We start from the raw sequence: 20,924 nt of genomic DNA on the forward strand, positions 1-20,924 counted from the left end.
ATCGCCATCAAACAAAGATGAAACTTGTGTCAGACAGATTTGGGATTGAGTATGATGATGACATCTTGTACCTATGGAACCACGTAAAATAAACATTTTCATATATGGATACATATAATACACCTAGGGATTGACAAATGTGGGTGGGTTTCAGCAGTGGCGTGTAACGCAGTCATTCCTACTAGCCGCTTTGGTGGGTTGAATTTTATATACAATACTGTATATACATTTTTCAACTGTAGTCTTTTAAAACAGGATCTTATATAATAAAATAAGTGCGTTGTAATGTTGTCAAAAATATTGATTTTTTGATACATAATGATACTGAAATATCTGAAACACTTCCAATACTCATTTTCAGCAGAATAGATACACCATACTAGCTGCGCTTTCTCTCTCTCTCATCTCTCTGACAGCGAGTGACACACAAACCCGCCTCTCCTCACTCACTCGTTTCATTTGCTCTGGATGAATATTGTTGGTGTTACAGGGCTTGAATTTCAGTGTGGGATTTCGAGCATTGCGCATAATTGTACTAATTCCCACAGATTTTGTAGTGGTTTTTTTTGCTGCTTATTGCGCTTAAACAGTCAAATACACAAAATAATGTCATAATGCCAGTCTTGGAGAGTATTCATGTAAACACAGTCAGTTATGTTTTTTAAGTAAACGTAATTTAAACGTAAAATACATAACAGTTTAGAAATAAAATGCATGTGTAACAGTATAATGGATATGTGCGTCAGGTCTTAAAGTGACAGCAGCCTAATATATCTGCTGCCAAATTATGAGATAATATTAAAATTATCAATATGGCACTTTTTCACCATGGCATCGATGTCAAAATTGTGGCCAGAGAAAATGATGAGTGGCTTGTAACTTTGGAAAACCGCTAGCAACAGTGGTTGTAGACTGGTACGCAAAAACGTTAATGTCAAGCCCTGCCTTTATTAATTTATATAAAAATATACACTACCATTCAAAAGTTTGGAGTTGGTAAGATCAAGTCTCTTATGCTCAGAAAGGCTGCATTTATTTGATCAAATACAGTAAAAACAATAATATTGTGAAATATTAACTCTTTTCTGTTTTAATATATTTTAAAATGTAATTTATTGCTGTGATAGCAAAGCTGATTTTTCAGCATCATTACTCCAGTCTTCAGTGTCACATGTTCTATTTTATAATGTGCTGATTTGGTGCTCAAGAAACATTTATTATTATTATTGTCTAAAACAGTTGTGTTGCTTGATATTTTTGTGGAAACCATGCTACATTTTTTCCAGGATTCTTTAAAAGCTTGAAAAAAATCACAAGAACAGCATTTATTTGAAATAGAAATGTTTTGTAACATTATAAATGCCTTTACTATCACTTTTGACAAATGAATTTGAACTTTTATGCTAAATAATATAATCTTAAAAATCAGACTTGAATCAAATGTCTAATGTAATCTAATGAATCTTGCAGTCCCAAACTAAATAATGTTTTAATCAAAAATATAAATTTAAAGTTTCAATATTTTGTCATTTCTGATTCAATTCCTTAATTCCCAATGAGTAGTTTAGTAGTTCATTCCTTAATAATAATAATAATAAGTTTAGTTCTTTTGTGTTATCCAATTTTCATATACTTTTTTTGCTCAGAATGAAAGTTTGTGATATTGTGATTAGTCTTGTAGCTTTGGTTGATTGTAACTCTTTTTGAAGAATGTTTTGAAATCCCCGTGGAGAAGAAAATGGATAGGAAAAATTCTTCTAGAACCGCTGAAGGCCGCTGATCAAATTAAAGATGAAACCCTTTTTCTCCATGCTTTTGTGAGATGTGCCTGTTGCCTTCTTGCTACGAGTGTCTCACTGTGCCATCTGCTCTGCAAATGTCACATTATGTTGTTGTGAGTAACATGTCCTACAGTATGTTTGTAATAGGCATGAGACATTTGATGAAACCCTCTGTCTGGTTTTCCTCTCGCTCTCTTTTTCATGATTCAATGCACTCAGACCTGGTTTCATATTTACATTGCGTCTCAGGCTATAGACAACTAGAAACCTGATTCCAGATCCCCTCTGTAAATATTTATGACGCATCTCTGGGTCAGTTTAACGGTCTAGAACATTGTGGCAGAGATTGGTCTGGACGAGGAGAGATCTGGAATCAGATCAGCTTTCATGGAGACAGACTTATTAAACCTGTTAGTATGCGCTGTGAAGCACTAATTAAAACGAAGCATTAATTTGACACTTTCGCCTCCACCCAAAAAGATTTGCATATAATGCTCTTGGTTCCGTGCCTTTTTTAATGCTCAGTACAAGTTAAGCTTGGTTGTCCACAAATATACCTACTGTTTCAAAGGTATGCTACAAGACAGAAACAGCATGTCAGCATGATTTTAGTGTGATGAAGTCACTTAACTAACCTTTCCTGTGTAAAGTTATATACAATCATAAAAGTATTTTGCCATTCATTTTGGTCTCTGATGTTACTTTTTATTCTGGAAGTATAAGCACCAAGTACTTAGCCTAGATATTTTGCCTTATCTCTGGGTTGACATGTTTTTTTGTTTTTATTTCCCTCTTTCTCTCAGGATTAAACATGCCAACATAGTTTCCCTGGAGGACATCTATGAGTGTAAATCACACCTCTACCTTGTCATGCAACTGTGAGTCATTGATCTTTTATTTTAACTTTGCTGTTGTCCCATATTTCCAGCTTTCCACACAGAGTACATGAGCCGACCTCCAAACAATTCAGCTATTATCTAGTGCAGCTGCCATGTGCTGGGTGCCGTTTTTAGCTCCTTATCTCGAACTCATTCATTTCCGTGACTTAAAGGCTCTCCAAGTTTAGATATTGCGTGGCTTTTATGGTGAATCAATCTAAATGCAGGCCAAAAGCTGTATTTTAGAGCATTTGTACAGCACAAGACTTGCAGCAGAGATGCAAAGGTAGAGAACAGACATTATTACATTTATTATTATTGCTACCATACATAAATGTACACATTCAGACCCAAAATATTCTCTACATAAGTACATGAACACATGTGTTCTAATTGTTTTCTAATTGTATTCTAAAATATGTCAGAACTCCTCCATAACACAGTGTAAGTATATGTTACATTCTCAGCCAAAGGAGACTGCTATGATTGCAATGCACTGGTTAAGCTTTGACATCATCACTGAATGACGAATACGAAAAAACGCATACGAAAATTTCAGACTCAGTGTGCAGGGACCTTTTATCTTTTTTCATGTTTTAAAGTACACTTATATTGATGTCCTGACTAACATACTAAAAAGTGCATGTATAATACTTGATTATCTTTTTAACTGTAGTGTGTTATTTGATATTACATTTAGAGCTAATAAATGTAAATTTGTACATTGCAACTTGATCATTACAAATGTGTTATTACAAATATTTTAATACATGATTTATACATTTTAATAAAAATTACATTATAGTTTAGTTTACCATAAATGCTTGTTAGGACGTTCAGCAGTACATTTTAACCAGATTTCAAAGACAATAAAAGTACTTTAACTATGAAATTACTAGTGGTCGACTGATATATCGCCAAGGCCGATATATCGGCCGATATTTGGCATTTTTAAAATACCGCCTCGGCCGATACGTTTTTCTGACTGGCCGATGTGTTGGAAGCGGGACTTTTATTTTGACGGCGCTCCAGACTTTTATTTTGACGGGCGGCACTGAGAATACCAGCGCCTAAGAAGAGAACGGCAGCGCCCTGATCACACAGCGCTCACTCACATTCTCCGTCTTCATTAGTTCACGATCTCTGTCAGTCATATCTAATACTTTGTTAGACAGAACTGGTAAACAAAGAAAGTAAATGGTATGCGAAAAAGTAAAGCGTTGCTTTTATATTATTTGTAACAGAAAAGGCAAACAATCAGGCTATACTTTCTCATTTACCGTCAACATTCAGCAAATGCGCATCTACATCATTTAAACAAATCTCTGAATCTAATAAACATTTAATTTCACAAACCTTGCATATTTAATGGAATCCAGCTGTGATATCTTGTGAAGTGTGCATTTGTAGCCTGGATAAACGTGTTACTGCGAGTGACGGTCGGTCCGTGCGAAGTGAGTGAATGCGAACAGAAGATCAGCTTCACAGGAGACGCAATCTAAAAACTTTAAATCCTTCATTTTGAAATATGCTGATATATAACCAGTTGCCCACTGTGTCATATTCATATCGTTTTCACTGTGTGCTGTGTGTAAAATTAACGCTACCTTGTCTTTATATGAAAAAATATGATTACCAGTGCTCACGAAATTACCAGATTACTGAGTGCCCTGTTACAGTGTTTACTTCCTTTTTATTCACATATTCATATATTTTTAAACAATTACTTTATTTGTGAAAAATACTGTAATAGGATTGCAGATTCAATGAATGTAAACTGTAAGAATGTAAACTGAACATGTCTCAAAAGCACATAACATTACAATAATAATGAACATAAACAACTTAAAGAGCATTGACCTCTAACCACGGGTTGAGAGCTGGAGTTTCATCCACATAAATTTCAGGGTTAAGTTTTAAAAAGTATTACATTTTATTTAAAAATGTAAGGTCATAAAAAGTCTTATTTTTACTTATGAGAGATCTTACATTTTAGATGACACTTTAACTTAGTCATATCTAAATACTTAAGCAAATTAAAATGATCTAATTAGCGTTGTATGATTTTTATTATTCTTTCTTTGTGGATTTGCTTGTTCACTTGACAATTCGCAGCATTTACAACAGCGTATTACGTACTGTCTCAAAGTTCAATTGTAAGTTCATTCTTTGTGTGTAGGGGTGTGCGATACGTATAGTCTATGATTATATCGTAATTATTGTTTTAACGATGTGCGAGCTGACATCGAGTTTGTCACTCACGCTTTCACTGCATGATGTATGCAGTTATATGCCCCCTAAATTTCAAGATACACGGGCCCCAATTTTGCCCCAATTATGGTGTAGTTATATTACAATATCACATGAGCAAGAGTGCCACTTTCCCCAAATATCATCACGATTGCAAATGTGAGATTTATTTTATACAACAGTTAAATGAACAATAAATTAACATTGTGAGTTATATTTTAGACAACGCATTGTCAATGATGCATACATCTAACAATTTTAAAAGGGGAAAAAAAGCCCTTACATAGGTAAAAATGCCCCTGGAAATCAATTTAAGGTGGCAAATTTTGCCCTGTAATAAAAAAAGTAAATTTCTGTCACTGCTGTGAACTGACCACCGCAATAATATGAATGTCTTTGTGAGTCATTTGTCAATAACAGCCATAAACCAGCCATTACCAGCACAAAAACACACTCAGCAAACATTGTTCACTCATCAAAATATCATCTAATTATTGTTATCAACGAAGTCTTTGAAATTATCAAGATATAATCATTTTGTCATTGTTGCACACCCCTAATATACAGTATTATTTTATATATTCAGATCTTAATAAGGTCTTAAAGAGCCTTACATTTTCTTTTAAAAAATGCGACTCTGTTTGCAAATGTTCATATGGTTTCAGAAAACACTGAATCTATGTTAATAACGACAGAACTTGAGATCATAGTTCTTAGGGAGACATACCCCTGGTCTGGATGCTCAAACAAACAGAAATGATTTGAAAACAACTTTTGAGGGAAATTAACCTGCAATTGGTTTACTTAGACTTAAAGGTGCAGTAGGACATCTGGGAAAACGCTAACTTTAGCCTAATAGCACTAAAAGCGTACGTCCCACTCTCCCTGCAAATCGCCGTCCAAAGCCACGCCTCCTGAAAGCATGAACGCGCACAGCCAAGAAGACCGGAGACAACGTTACTGCAATACATCATGCGTCATTCACCGGTGAGAAAACTTTAAAGTACAGTTAGTAACACTACAATACCAAACGTAAACAACTTCTTAAAAACGGAATTAGATGCAGCTAGTTTTCGGTTTGTTTAGCTAGCAAAACTTATCAGTGTATATTAATATTTCTCGCATGCCAGGGTTCCACGATGAGAATCTGCTTGTTGTTGCTGCTTGCCTGCCATTCTCGCTCTGTCTGCACAGCGTACGTGAACGCGCCGATGACTTGTTATGTCTGCGTGAACAGCCTGTGCAGTGGAATGCAAACACACATTGACCGACAGGGAACACATGCTATAGGATCGTTCGGACCGAACGATACAATTGAACGAACATTCTATGGTCCTACGCCTTCCACAGACGACATATATTTATAAAAAAAATAAATTTAGACCGCTTAACAGAGTGATTGCTATCAGGATATGAGGAGACTTTCAACCAGCATAACAAAAAAAAAATTCTGCAGAGAATCACCTACTGCACCGTTAAGCTGTTATTTGAGGGGGGAAAAAGCATTTTAACATCGAAGTAATGACACACTTCATCTAGATGAACCCACAGGAGACACACGGCACAATACTAGAATCTATCGTGTGTCTTTCTAACAGGCCCCATAGAGCTACAGAGGAGCAGGTAATGCATGACTCCGTGTGTCACCCCCCTCGGCTCTCTCTCGCCGTGTCATAGTGTCAACCTGTTTTAATTACTTATGTGCCAGAGAGCTTCGCTATTGTCTTTTCCACTGAGAAATCAAGGAAAAGGCTAAACAACCACACGCACACAGGCGCACAAGCTGAACGGAGCCAGGAAAATATGCTCACACCTGCTTCTTCACACCCACCATCCGAAATGTCAGTAGAGAGAGAGTTAGATGTGTATACAGAGAGGAGAGACAGATTATATCACGGGTGACAAAAGATGGAGAGAGAAACACAGCAAAGGGTCGGTTTCCACTACAGCTGTGTTAACAGAGAGATCAAGAGCGACAGAATGACAGAAAAGGATGCGAGAGATGTTCATTGTCGTATTTTCCGGGTGATGGCAGCTCTGCATGCAGACAGCAGGACTCCAAGCTTGCCAAGGCTTTCAACTCAGCGAGACATTAACTCTGTATGTGTGCGTATATATATATGTGTGTGTGTGTGTGTGTTAGCACCCACAGTCTTGATGCTTCAAATACCACAGACTATGAAATCCCACCCTCAGCATTGCCTTCATCCTACACACGCGAACAGACAAAACACTCACTGCTGAATAATGTGTCACTGTAACCTGACACGCACATAGACAGCATGTCTCGTCCATTCCACAAGTGGGTGAATCTCACAGAAATGGCCAGAACACATTTCACCCCAAAATCTAAACAAATGATATTCCTATTACATGTCTTAAAGAAGTTATACATTTCAGGACCAATGAAATTTATTGCATTGTGAAATTATTTTCATGACAATTAAGCACAATTTTCATTACCATAATGTGAAAAACTTCAAATTCTCATTACTATAAAACAAAACAAACAAATCATTCTCATTACTGTAATAGTTTTTTTTTTAATAAGTCTAAATTATATTAATTACAACAAATACTACCATAAAGTATACCAAAAATGTTACTTTACAATGTAAGTAATGTCATTGTTTTTCCACAGTACAAATCCAAAACGAAATCGCCGTTTTCAAATGTGTCCGGATTAAAGTAGAAAGTGAATAGCACATAACAGGCACAAGAATATCGACTGGTACAATATGCGTCACATGATGAATAAACATGAGTCATCGTTTTCAAATACCTCAGTTTTCACAGTCCACACTACAACGCGGAAACGCCGTTTTCAGATTTAAAAAGCTTTGTTCAAAAAGTCTCGAAACGGAGAGAAAAAGGCGCATTTTCAAACGAAAATGTATTAGTGTGGACAAGGCCAGAGAAAGGAGACATGCAAAATGTGCAGTGTTGGGGACTCCAGGAACACTGTTATAGAGAATGGGATTGTATTATGGTAATTATAATTGGAAGAGAAAATGTCACATGTAAAAAATAAAAATAAAAACCTGCATTGATTTTTAATGTGAAATATGACCTGGGCATTTTTTGACATGTCCATGAAATTCACTCAAAGCAAATTGTGTTTTAGGAAGGGTGGAGAAGCTCTTCCTTTAAATGTTTGTTTTATTATTATTATTATTTTAATTAACTATTTATAATGCTATTGTTGTAAAACCTAGATCATCCTTACAAAAGAATAGTACTATGGTGGCACCATTTTATAGTGATTGTATCACATGGTATTGCTACTTTAATTTATACCATTAACTGGCATAATCAAATACCATGGAATTTACTTGCTCTTCCAAAGTACTTTAAACAGTAGGCTACCCTGGTCTATGGCCAAACTTATATTATATTACCATAATATTCATAGTGCCAGAGAATAATTATACATTTCCTTAGTATAGGTGGTGTCACCACTTCTGAGGAATAAAAATCGTCTTCTTACTACAGCACTTTTAATGAGTCATCTTTGAAGTTTACCACAGTGAGATTGAGCAAGTAAATGTGTAAGAGAGAGAGAGAGAGAGTGACTGCCTAGTCTTTCAACATAAAATGAGTAAAACAGCTTCATCTGGTGGTTGTGATGCGGTACAGCATCAGCATGTGGTTCTGCTGGGATCCTGCTGTGCGCCAGTCTGTCTCGGGTAAAAAAAAACGAGAGAGAAGTGAGCATGTGCGTTGGTGTGTGTGAAAGACGGCTTTGCAAGCATCTCTCTGTTTTTCCATTGGCAGAGTGTCCGGTGGCGAACTCTTCGACAGGATTGTGGAAAAAGGATTTTACACTGAGAAAGATGCCAGTAAGCTCATCCAGCAGATCCTGGACGCTGTGAAATACCTGCATGACATGGGCATTGTGCACAGAGACCTGAAGGTGAGGCGGCAGTTGGTCTGGAGGGAAACGAGTCTGATCAAGCAGATTAAAGCCACGATTCAGTGTCAGAAATCTGTTCTGAAAGTTTAAAGTCTCCTTTTCTTTTCCCATCCAGCTTTATCATTTCATTCAGGAGTCCTTGATAGTGCTCATGATATTAATAGTTGGGTCTTTGCCCCCAGAGAACAGGAAAGTAGTTCTAGGTAAATGGATCAATCAATGTCTCCGGCCCCATTTTTAAACTTTAGAATAAGTTCAAAATGAAGGATCTGTACTGCATTTTATCTTAAGAATTTTCATTTAGGTCAGCGTCGTGGTCTAGTGGTTGGCTCATTCACATTGAATCCTGGTTATCCATTGAGTCCAGCTAGTGTAATTCCCTCTCTCCAATATACATGCATTATTTGTACTATATTTATTCAACAGTTTATGAGTGACTCAAGCCATATCTTGGGAATTTGGCCAGTAAATATCCATCAAAAATCACCCTGAACCCCATAGTAACCACCTAGCAACCACCTGAACACCCTAGAAACCATGTAGAAATATTTAGCTTTTTATTTTCATTTACAACTACCGTTTAAAAGTTAAAGTAATGTATATTTTTTAATGTTTCGGAAAGAAGTCTCTTATGCTCACCAAGGCTGCATTTATTTGATCAGAAATACAGCAAAAACAATAAGCCTGTGAAATTTTAAATATCTGTTTTCTATTGTAATATATTTACAATATATAATTTATTCCTGTGATGGCAAAGCTGAATTTTCAGCATCATTACTCCAGTCTTCAGTGTCACATGATCCTTCAGAAATCATTCTAATATGCTGATTTGCTGCTCAAGCTACAATTCTGTGACTTTTAGTCAATTGAATGCATCCTTGTTGAATAAAAGCATTAATTTCTTTATAAAAAAACTTTTGAACAGTAGTGGAAATGCACTTTTTTATGAGTTTTGCTCATATACATTGTTATCCACAAGATGTAAATTTAATATTTTAGAGGTGTTGATCAACCCTTAAAATTTTGCAACAGTTAGTTATTATCATGCAATTTTTCTAACCAGCTACTTTCCTTCATGGTTTCTGGTGTTACAGTTAACATGAGTTATGCTAGTCGTTATGCAAAGTTTGTTTGTTTATAACCAGTGCAGTGAAGGATGTTGAGTGTGATTCTTGCCTGGGTTAATTACGTCTCTCTGCTAACACATGAATACAAAAAGAGTGTGTGTGTGTGTGTGTGTGTGTGTGTGTGTGTCTGATCACTTAACCCAGTGACAGTAAACGTCCGAATTACATTTTCTGTGTGTTGTATATACCGCTCACACAAAAGTTTCAATCACCTTTTTGTGTCTGTTTTCTGATTCAGCCAGAGAACCTGCTGTACTACAGTTTGGATGAAGACTCCAAAATCATGATCAGCGATTTTGGCCTGTCAAAGATTGAGGGTTCGGATAGTGTGATGAGCACGGCATGTGGCACTCCTGGATATGTAGGTAAGACACGCCTCCATATGCAAATATGCAAAAAGTACGGTATATGTATCTGGATGAAGGATTTGAACACTATTTGTTTCTGACTCGAAGAGAATAATACACATAAAACAACTGAGAATACCAATGAAATGTTCTGTCTGGACATGTAGTTCAATTCCAGGTGTAAACTTGGTCTAACATCAATCTTTTCTGATAAAATGTGCAGATAAAATGTGTGTTGTAAGAACCTCTGGTATGCCTGTATGCCCTCAGTTGTTGACCTTATCTTTTGGAAGTTTTCATAGCTTTAGAAATGACTGGTTGAAACTGGTTCCATGTGCACCCAATTCTAAAGAATATCCTGTATGTGTGTCAGGGAGATTAAATGTAGGTTATTTATACAGAAAAAGTGAGAAGTGAACTTGGGTATAAGTCTCTTTGCCAACTATACATGGATGACTGCAGAGGAGCAAGCGACAACATATCTAAAAATGTATCTACAACCACAACCAGTATTCTCATCTTGAATACTACCAGTTTTTCCCCAACATTAAAATTAACATAGTTGTAAAATCTAACAGGGATAACCTGAATATGATAGGAAGTATGTTTTTTGTCACACTACTGGAGCCGTTGGAATTTATTTCCATGAATTACATTGTGATTACAATGATCCTTTCTCGGGTTTGAACTTACAGCCTTTGGGTTTCCGGCCAAATAATGTCTGTCATTCGATTAACAATTTTAATTAGTAATTAATAAATAATATAATTTATTATAATCAATTTATTGTATTATAATAACAAATTGATTATATGATATACCAATTAATTAAGTGCACATAGCAATATTTGAAGTGAGGTGGTACCTCAATTATTTGCAGAAATCACAAATGGGTCAAGGGGAATGATTAATCACGATATATTTATATATTATAAAACGGATAGTTCCGGTCCTTGGTTTTGATTGGTTGAGCCGCGTTCGAAGCCGTTGTAAATTACTCAACAAACACACACCTGTGACCGCATTACATTAGTGTTACTGCGCAACTGCCGTTTGTGATTATTTGTTGCTGCATGTGTTGCTTTCGCCTGGCTCCGCCCTCCAACCTCTTTGGAACTACATTGCTTGGCGGAGGAATAAATGTGTTATATCCTGCTCCTGGAGGGCCACTGTCCTGCAAAGTTTAGTTCCAACCCTAATCAAACACACCTGAATCAGCTCATCAAGCTCTTCAGAATCGACTGAATATTCAAAGGCAGGTGTGCTGAAGCACGTTGGAACTAAACTCTGCAGGACAGTGGCCCTCCAGGAGCAGGATTGAAGACCTCGGTGTTATAACGTTATATTTTTTGTTGCTGGTGTTTATTTTATGAATAAAATGAATATTAAAATGAATATTTTTATGGAGTAATCGTTTTATAAAAGCAATAAGCCCCTTGAAGCCGTGTTTTACAGTGAATTCTCTGTAAAACACGGCTTTGCGGGACTTATTGCTTCATTTAATCAAACATAGTCCGTTGTAAAGCTTTCTGAGCCGGTGGGGTGAATGGATAAACGTGTGAATTGATGTTTGATCTTATTTACCCTGACCTTCAGCTCCTGAGGTTCTGGCACAGAAGCCGTACAGTAAAGCGGTGGACTGCTGGTCAATCGGGGTCATCGCTTACATCCTGTGAGTGCCACTACTGCTGCTGCTTTTACATGTGTATTCTTACATTTGTACCTATCTTTCCTCTGTCTCTTCAGCTGTAATTTCCTAATGTTGTACCTGAACTGAATTTGTTCATAAGAATTTAACTGGGCTCACCATCTGTCTGTCTCTTTTCAGTTTATGTGGCTATCCGCCATTTTACGATGAGAATGATGCCAAGCTCTTTGAGCAGATCCTGAAGGCGGAGTATGAGTTTGATTCGCCATACTGGGATGATATCTCTGACTCAGGTATAGCACAAACTTTTTCTGTAATGGTACATTTTCAGAAGTTTATTGCTGATTAAACATTTTATTTTATCAAACTATAATGGCTGTCAAATATATTTGGAGAGTCTTTTCTTTTTTTCTCTGACATTTCCTTTGTTTCTCAATGACATTATGGAAACAGTTATGTCATGTTCTTAACTTTAACAATGTGCTCTTTTCTCAGCCAAAGATTTTATTGTGCATTTAATGGAAAAGGATCCCAACCAGCGTTACACGTGTGAACAGGCTCTTCAGCACCCATGGTATGAGTTCAGACTGATCTTCAACAATTATACTGTAAATCTCACATATAGCACTTTAATACTTTGTGTTTTACAGTCTCTTTTATAGCAATTAAAAAAAATGACTGCTTACATACAGATATTTATTGGCATAACTATTACATTTACCAGATGTTGTGGTTTTACTGCTTGAAAAGACATTGTCATGAACCCCATCACCTTTCAAACATCTGTCAACGGATCCAAGAACACAATGAATACCTTTCCCTGTTACAGATGATGTAGAGCTTGTGGAATTCTTTCACACTTGTGTCATTTATTCTCACTTGTGTCATTCCAAAACCATATAACTTTCTTTTATGAAACAAAAGTAAATAGTGAAATAGTGAAGTGAAAGTAAATAGATGCTGTAGAGCTCAGAAAATGACAAAAAAATAACCATAAAGAAGTACTACATGTGTTACACGTCATCAGAGAAGAGATGTTGTTGCGAAGGAGTGTTAATATTTGATTAAATAGTATGAGGCTGTATGTTAAAAAATTACATTATGCTTTATACATTATAATTTTATGCCGTGATTCACTGAAAATCTGCTACAGCTTTACCATCTCATTAATATATTCGAATACGCATGAAAAGTTGTTGTGCCAGGCCTGTCATCAAATGATGTCGAATGCCATTGGTTTTCACTAATGTCGTAACCAATCATGTCATATGACGTTTGAGTACACAGAAGCGACGTTTGAGAGCTGTGGCTGAGGGGAAGATCCTCAAATCCTGAAATTTTGGCCCCTTTATTCAGGCCCCTCATAGATATGACACATTTCAATTTTGTTCACTTTACTTCAACATATTTATATTTAATGAGTCTAACATAAAATATTTAAATAGTGTCATCTATGAAAATTATTTAAGTTTGATCAACTCAATTTAGATAGATTTAGGAAAGAGAAATAAAAAAATAGGAAAAATAAATTGTTACTTCAGCTCATTTGAGTCGAGTGCATGTGCAGAAGGCGCTGCTCTTTCCTAAATCTAGCTAAACTGAGTTGATCAAACTTAAATAAATGACATAGATGACACTTTAAATATTTGATGTTTGACTCATTAACTATAAATACGTATTACTGCTAATTAGATATGTTTAAGTAAAGTGAACGAAATTGAAATGCGTCATATCTATGAAGGGCCTGAATGATTTTTTTTTTTTTTTTTGAGAGTGAAGGCATTTTGGTTGACTATCTACTGTACCTTCAAAAGAGTTAAACTGTAGTGAGAAAGTGAGCATTACAACTTTGGAACAAAGGTGGGAATAGATAATGACATAGCTTTGCGTTTTGGATGAACCGTTGCCTTAAAACAACAGATTGGCTACTCAAAAATATATTTTGCTTGTATTGGCACATATACAGCCAGATGAGACATTGGAAACTTAACAAAGGAAACTTGAACATAAATGTGTTTTGTACTTCAGGATTGCTGGAGACACAGCGTTGGATAAGAACATCCATGAATCTGTCAGTGCCCAAATCAAGAAGAACTTTGCCAAAAGCAAGTGGAAGGTAAATCATTGCATATGAGAGTGGAAGGACCTCATCTGAGAAAGTCTGTACTGCAAAGGTGTAAAGCATGGTTTCTGATTTCAGTGGCTATCTTTCTCTTGCTATCCTTCACAGCAAGCATTTAATGCCACAGCTGTAGTTCGTCACATGCGCAGGCTGCAGTTGGGAACCAGTCAGGAGGGCCAAATGCAGTCCACCCTGCCCAGCCCGTGCCATGGACACCTGCTGCTGCCCGAGGGGGACGAGGAAGAGAGCTGTCAGTATCCAGACATGTCACATTTACATTTCCTATTGTGTTTTTGCATACCCTTTCATTCAGACAGACACTATACAGACACTATCATCAACTGCCAGTCATAATGAAGCAAAACAAATATTTACACAGTCTGAACTTGAAACCACAATCATATATCTGTATATTTCAGTATTTAGTCAAGCCAGAACAAATTGCACCCCATAATATAAAAAAAAGAAAGACAGAAATTATATTTTACATAAGGGGACAGCAAAGCCTATTTTAGTACCATTGATTTTTTTGCATTCTTTTTTAAACTAATTTTAATTAATCTTTTTTTTTTTTTTTTCACAAAGTTTCATAACTGTAATGTTAAAAAATACTAGTGCTGTCAAATCAATTAATCGCGATTTAATCGATTCTAAAATAAAAGTTTGTGTTTATATAATATATGTGTATATACTATTATATTTATATATATATGTGTGTGTGTGCACAAACATATGTATGCATATATGTGTGTGTATGCATATGTATATATACTGTATAAATATCTATATATTTATACACAGGCACACACACACTATATATAAAAATATATATATAATATACTGTAAATACACACATATAAACAAACTTTTAATTAATATTGACAGCACTAAAAAATACATATCTCATTTTTATTATTGTAATGTATTAAAAAAAAAATACAGTATCGAAAATCAAACCATTTTTTAATTTAAATTAGCATAAATTGAATAAAGTACAACACATTCACCCATAATCTGTAAATATTTTACCGTTTAAATAATATCTAATTCTAATAATTTCAATTCATTTTTGCAGTGATGAGGATGACTTTTTTTTGGGGGGGGGGGGGTGAACATTTTAATAAAAACGTGTCCGTTTTTGTCAGTTACTTATGAGGGCTAAGCTTTCTCTCTCTTTCCCAGCCCTGCGGAGGGAAAACAGTGGCTGTTCTGAGGGTGTCGGTGAAGGGAACGACATCCAGAACTGCACCTACCATGTCCATCCCACTAGTCGGGTCTGAGTGTCAATCATCCTGCAGTAACCAATGACTGACTGTCCTGTTTTTCCACTGGAGTCCTGCCACACCCCCAGTCTGGCCAGGAATACTGAGCAGCTCCAGCATCCACTTGGAGGCACTGCAGTGTAAAGAACCCAGGTGGGAATGTGGTCACTACTATTCCAATGGAGGGATTCTGTTTAATGAGAGTTGGAAAAGAAAGGAGACGAGAAGATTGCCACAGGCGCTGCATGGGTAATATATGCTTTTGTGGGAGCTGGATAGAGATTGGACAGTGTTTTAACTCACTTTTTAAAACAACACCGTCTACTTTCGTTTTTCTTTTCCTAAACTAAAAGTATGCAGGCCTGTTTCTCCTTTCATTCAAAATGCAAGCTCTTGCCACAGTGGCTGCTGGGATGTGGCCTAGTTTAATACACATCACTTTTAGATTCTGCAACATTTTATTCGATTGAGAACTTTGGCGTTGGGTTATGGTAAAATTGTCCATTTCAGATTCACACCCTGAATGGTATATATTCTTTCTTTTCAACTAAGGTACGATCAGATTTTAGATCCATGTTGCCACATCTCATAAGAAGCGCTGATTAAGTGTAAGTGATATTTTAGTTTGTGTTTGAAACATCTTTTTTTTTTTACATTCAATGTCTCTTTGCACACTAAGTCTACTCAACCGATCATGAATTCATTGTCAGTATGTTTAAGAGCGTCTTTCTCGCTTCAAATGTTTTCTGTGGTGCCTTCATGGATTCAGTATCAATTTGTTTGACTTTTTTTATTCGTTCAACCATGTTTTGTTTCATCTTTTCGTTTGGGAATGTTGGAAGCTGTACACGTTAAAACATAGCTGTTTACCATCAAATTCACCTACAAGGCATATATACGGCTATTCCAAGCTATGCACTGTCGGTGGACGCTTTGTTAATGTCTAATGTTTAATGCTGCCATCCTGTAAATACGGCAAAGCTTTTGTTTTGTTTTTTTGTAAACCCCTTTCTATTACAACATTAACAGTACTCAGGGGAGGAAATATTTAGAAGTATATAGAAATCAGAGAATTTTGATATATTAAATGGTTGTTTTACAAGAACTATAGGATACGAAAACATGTCACTACGAGGCTGTGGTCCAAATTATATAACTATATTTGAAAATTTGGATTCTTTTCAATGTTGGAACCTGTATGAAAGTAACCTCCATTAAATGACATGAATGTGTGACTTGACTCCAATTTTATTGTTTTGTTTGTTTCCATTCACTCCCATCCAGAAGTTTTAAAAAAAAACAAAAAAACATTAGATGGAAAAACCGTTTCATAAAAGTCACATAATTGGAATCTCCAGATGTTTGCGGAAAGAGTTTCCCACGGGTTTGTTGGAAGATGGTGGTTTTCCATAATGCATTGGAAGACTTCTCGAAGTTTCAAAAATGTCTATATGCTGGTAATTGCTTTGGATGAACATAATATATAGTGCTAAATTCCCAAACGATACCAAATGTTTTGGATTTATTGATATTGTAATAGTACATACAAATATCATGCAAGTCTGATTTGTGACAGCAGTTTCATAGACCCTCTGTCATCTGTCTATAATGTTCAGAATGGTTGTTGGAAGGGTTAAAATGTAATTCTGGTGCTGAACAGCTTTCAAGGATCTGCGTTTACTAATAGATAAGAAAATGTAAGGTTGAAAAAAAAACAAAAAAACCCAAGAATTATACATTTTATTGAACAATATTAGATGAAAACAAATGGTTAATTTAATTATTGATTTTGCTGTATCTGCTTTCTGAATTTATTTTAGATGTGTGATGAAGAAGGATGAAATTAAAGTAAAAAAAAAAAGAGTACAAAACAGTTAATAGTGAAAGGCAACGTGAAGAACATCCTGTCATGTGATTTTGCCTGCAGTGTTGCTTGCGCAGACCTCCTGTATTGATCAAGGTGCCATTGTGAGATGGTGGGTCAAAGAATAAATTCAATTGAACTAATCAGTTGTTGCTGTGGTAGCCCTTTACATGCTGTGGCGTTTTCAAAAGTATATGTATGACTGTATTTTGCACAGATATTGCATAGTAACTGTGGTTGAGACAGTGGAAATGAGGATTTACCATAAATATATATGTTGATATAGTCAGAAGCAAATGATTTAAGCATGTTGTGGTGATTTATGTACATACATAAAAAGATTATTGTAAATACACAGATAAATATGTTTACTCAGAAATATATGCTATTGTTAAATGTAAAGTGCAAAAAATGTAAGTTTACTAGTTCAATTTAAGATCAATGTAAACCTAAAAAAAAAACCTAACGACAGAGACGGGGTCATGATTGTCATAAAACTATGTTCGGAGTGGAATACAAGTGTGCTGTGTAATGCATACTGCACATTATATAGGCCTACTATGCCCCATAATTTTAATCATGAGTCAAAATTAGATGTAAAACGATAGCGTCATTCGGAATACTGTTGTATTCTGTACATACCGCACTCAGTATGCACACTGCACAAATAGTAAGAGTAGTATGTCATTCTGACTATCCCTGTTCTCCTTGATAAAGAGTTGATAGCTACCTCTCTGGCTTCTGAATGCTTTCTGCAGAAGTTGTGGTTTGCATTTGTTCATGTCTTTTGGACAGTGTTTTTGACAGTATCTTGGAAGAAGTTTGGGAATGACCACGGTGTGAAAATGTACCAACTTAAACCAACTCAGGATGGCAACAATATTAGATTTACAATCTGCAAAAAGTGCCCCATTTTTCCACACTCCTAAAATGCAAACCCAAACATTTGTATCATTGGCCTTAGTAATTATGCAAAATGAATTTCAAGGGCTTGACTCTTTAAAGGGTAACTCTCGCCAAAATGCAACCTAGGGTCTTTATGTTAATCTACCCGAGGCAAACTTTCGTTTAAAAGCATAATTAGAATGGAAACGCCACTTTTAAGTTTGACCGTATTTTCGTTTTCGGTCAAATTGCCTTTTGAATGGGAGTGATTGGGGCACTTCTATGACAGCATCAAAAATCGCTATTTTTAAAACACTGAGAAGACTCGACGCAACATTGCTGGAAGTATCACCAGGGGCTCTACAACATGAACTCCAGCATTGAGAACATTGTTTATGTACACAGAGTTTACTAAAAAGAAAGATTTGGAACAACTCACTGTGTTTTCGTCCGCTGGCATTTTGTCAGTCAAAAATAGTCGATCTCCGAATGCGAATGAACTGACTCTGAATTTTAGTATTGCTTCTTATATGAGCATTCTTTTTCAAATACAAGGTCAATACTGATTTTTACTAACGACAAAACAACAAACTATCCGTGAATTTATATGGAACTAAGCTTTAGGAGCTTTCCATCTTTACTTAGAATGAATCATTATGTTGCATTCGGAGATCGACTATTTTTGACTGACGAAATGCCGGTGGACGAAAACACAGTGAGTTGTTCAAAATCTTTCTTAGTAAACTCTGTGTACATAAACAATGTTCTCAATGCTGAAGTTCATGTTGTAGAGCCCCTGGTGATACTTTGAGTTGTGTCGAGCCTTCTTAGTGTTTTAAAAATAGCGATTTTTGATGCTGTCATAGAAGTGCCCCAATCACTCCCATTCAAAAGGCAATTTGAGCGAAAACGAAAATACGGTCAAACTTGAAAGTGGCGTTTCCATTCTAATTATGCTTTTAAACGAAAGTTTGCCTCGGGTAGATGAACAAAAAGACCCTAGGTTGCATTTTGGCGAGAGTTACCCTTTAAAACAAAAACTGAAGTCATTTCTCTTTCTAAACAAACTATTTCTAAACCAAAATGAGATTTATGTCAATTTCCCTAATGTGTTTAAATTGAATTTCACCGTAGTCTTTGATTTGATTTGAACTAAAATATTAATGGCAGTATGTTGTATAAATATGTATAACCATCAGAATATACATACTGTGTTTAGCCTTTTTTGTAAGACTTGTAAAAGCTGTTTTGAGCCACTACTTGTATGGATGCAGTGCATCATAGATATTTACTGTATTTGTAATGGAGTACTGCTCGATATTGACGCCAATGATTTGTATTTTTAAAACATTTGTAACTGTAAAGTGGATTAAACTTTCCTTGTCTATGCACTGTTTCTGTGTTCTGTCTAGCGTGTTGAATAAATGAGAGAGAGAGAGAGAGAGAGAGAGATGAGTGGAAGGATATGGTAGAAGTGAATAATAGCAGGTTATGGTAATAGTCCTACTCAAACATGTTTTTAAAGTGGGATTTTTTGGGGTTTTGTATTTCCTGCACCACAGTGGAAATTCTAGGGAGTTCTTGGCCTATGCAGAATGTCAGACATGTTATATAAAAATCATTTAATACATGCAATTTATATTATCTGTATGTGATATTTGTACACCTAAGCCACATATTTAAAATGTATAAATGTAATTGAATTAGATACAAAATATATTTATTGTTTCTAATGTTACTCTGATGCTATTTTAAATGCCCCCTGAAATAAAAATGTACGTTTTTTTAGCTTTAGTATGAATATGTTAGCCTTAAGGTTATGAATAAGCTGGTGTGTTCCAAAACAATGACAAAATTCACATTTAGGAGAATAAGCATTCAAAACTTACAGTCTCTCACTTCCGCTAAAATGGATAACACATTTTTATGACATCACCACGAACTTCAGCTTCTCATCACATCTTCTGTCCAATCAAATGGCTGCCCGGCCAAAGCGACCGTCACGGAGCAATATGGGTTGGACGTGTGTGTTTGGTTGCTCAAACGCTTGAGTTTTATTCTGTTTTCCAACTGTACGTTGGTTAAGAATGACATGGCTAGCATTTATTCACACCTCTACTATTGAATCCAACATATCATCAGTGCTCAGATTCGCTTCCATTGTGCTGTCAAGTACAGCTTGCAGTCTGTGAGGTAAACTAAACGCTATTGGCTATTTGAAAAGGGGGAGGAACCATTCAATATGTCCCACCTTGCACCGTACATCAACGCATCACACAAAGCTGCGCGTTCCAAGTCACTTTCACTTTCAATCTTTCGAAAGATTTCATTGCTTTAGGCTAAACTTGTTATTCTTCACTCATTATGTTGTCTTTTTTTTTTTTTTTATTATCGGTTTTCCATGGGACTGAGAAAGACTTTTTTTTCCTTTCAGAATGTCCAAGCTGCGTCTCTATAAATAACAAAAACACCATAAAGGTAGTCAAATATAGGTCCAAACACTTTCGCCGTCGTCACATGGTGGTTGCGGGGTAAGTAGGAACAGAATCCAAGTGCAACAGTAAAAGGTTTATTTACAATGAACTCAGAAGAACACGGAACAGAACAACCATCCAAACGCAATGGTAACATCTAAACTGAACCAAACACAGGGCTTAAATACACAGGGACTAATCAAGGAAACGAGACACAGCTGACAAGACTAACGAATTAACTGAGGAACAGGTGACAGGAATAAATCAATGAGACACACTGGGAAACTGGATCAAATAGACGGGCTCACAGGCAAACATGAACTGAACTCAATGAAAACTTATGACAAAACTCAGACATGAACAGAAAAAGACA

The 20,924-nt window shown here is 36.0% G+C and overlaps 1 protein-coding gene across 2 annotated transcripts in view; it reads left to right on the plus strand.

Annotated features, from left to right (window-relative positions):
• camk1b (calcium/calmodulin-dependent protein kinase Ib) overlaps positions 1-16,560 on the plus strand; it is a 54,233-nt gene extending 37,673 nt beyond the window's left edge. For both annotated transcript variants that reach the window (XM_084395655.1, XM_084395654.1), the window contains exons 4-12: positions 2,585-2,659; positions 8,684-8,822; positions 10,188-10,314; positions 11,893-11,968; positions 12,125-12,237; positions 12,440-12,518; positions 13,973-14,060; positions 14,175-14,316; positions 15,249-16,560. In XM_084395655.1, the coding sequence (XP_084251781.1) occupies positions 2,585-2,659; positions 8,684-8,822; positions 10,188-10,314; positions 11,893-11,968; positions 12,125-12,237; positions 12,440-12,518; positions 13,973-14,060; positions 14,175-14,316; positions 15,249-15,346 (937 nt within the window). In that variant the 3' untranslated portion in view covers positions 15,347-16,560. The remainder of the gene's footprint in view (positions 1-2,584; positions 2,660-8,683; positions 8,823-10,187; positions 10,315-11,892; positions 11,969-12,124; positions 12,238-12,439; positions 12,519-13,972; positions 14,061-14,174; positions 14,317-15,248) is intronic.
• The last annotated feature ends 4,364 nt before the right edge of the window (positions 16,561-20,924 follow it).

Source organism: Rutilus rutilus (assembly GCF_951802725.1).
Source record: "Rutilus rutilus genome assembly, chromosome: 22".
Lineage (NCBI taxonomy): Eukaryota > Metazoa > Chordata > Actinopteri > Cypriniformes > Leuciscidae > Rutilus > Rutilus rutilus.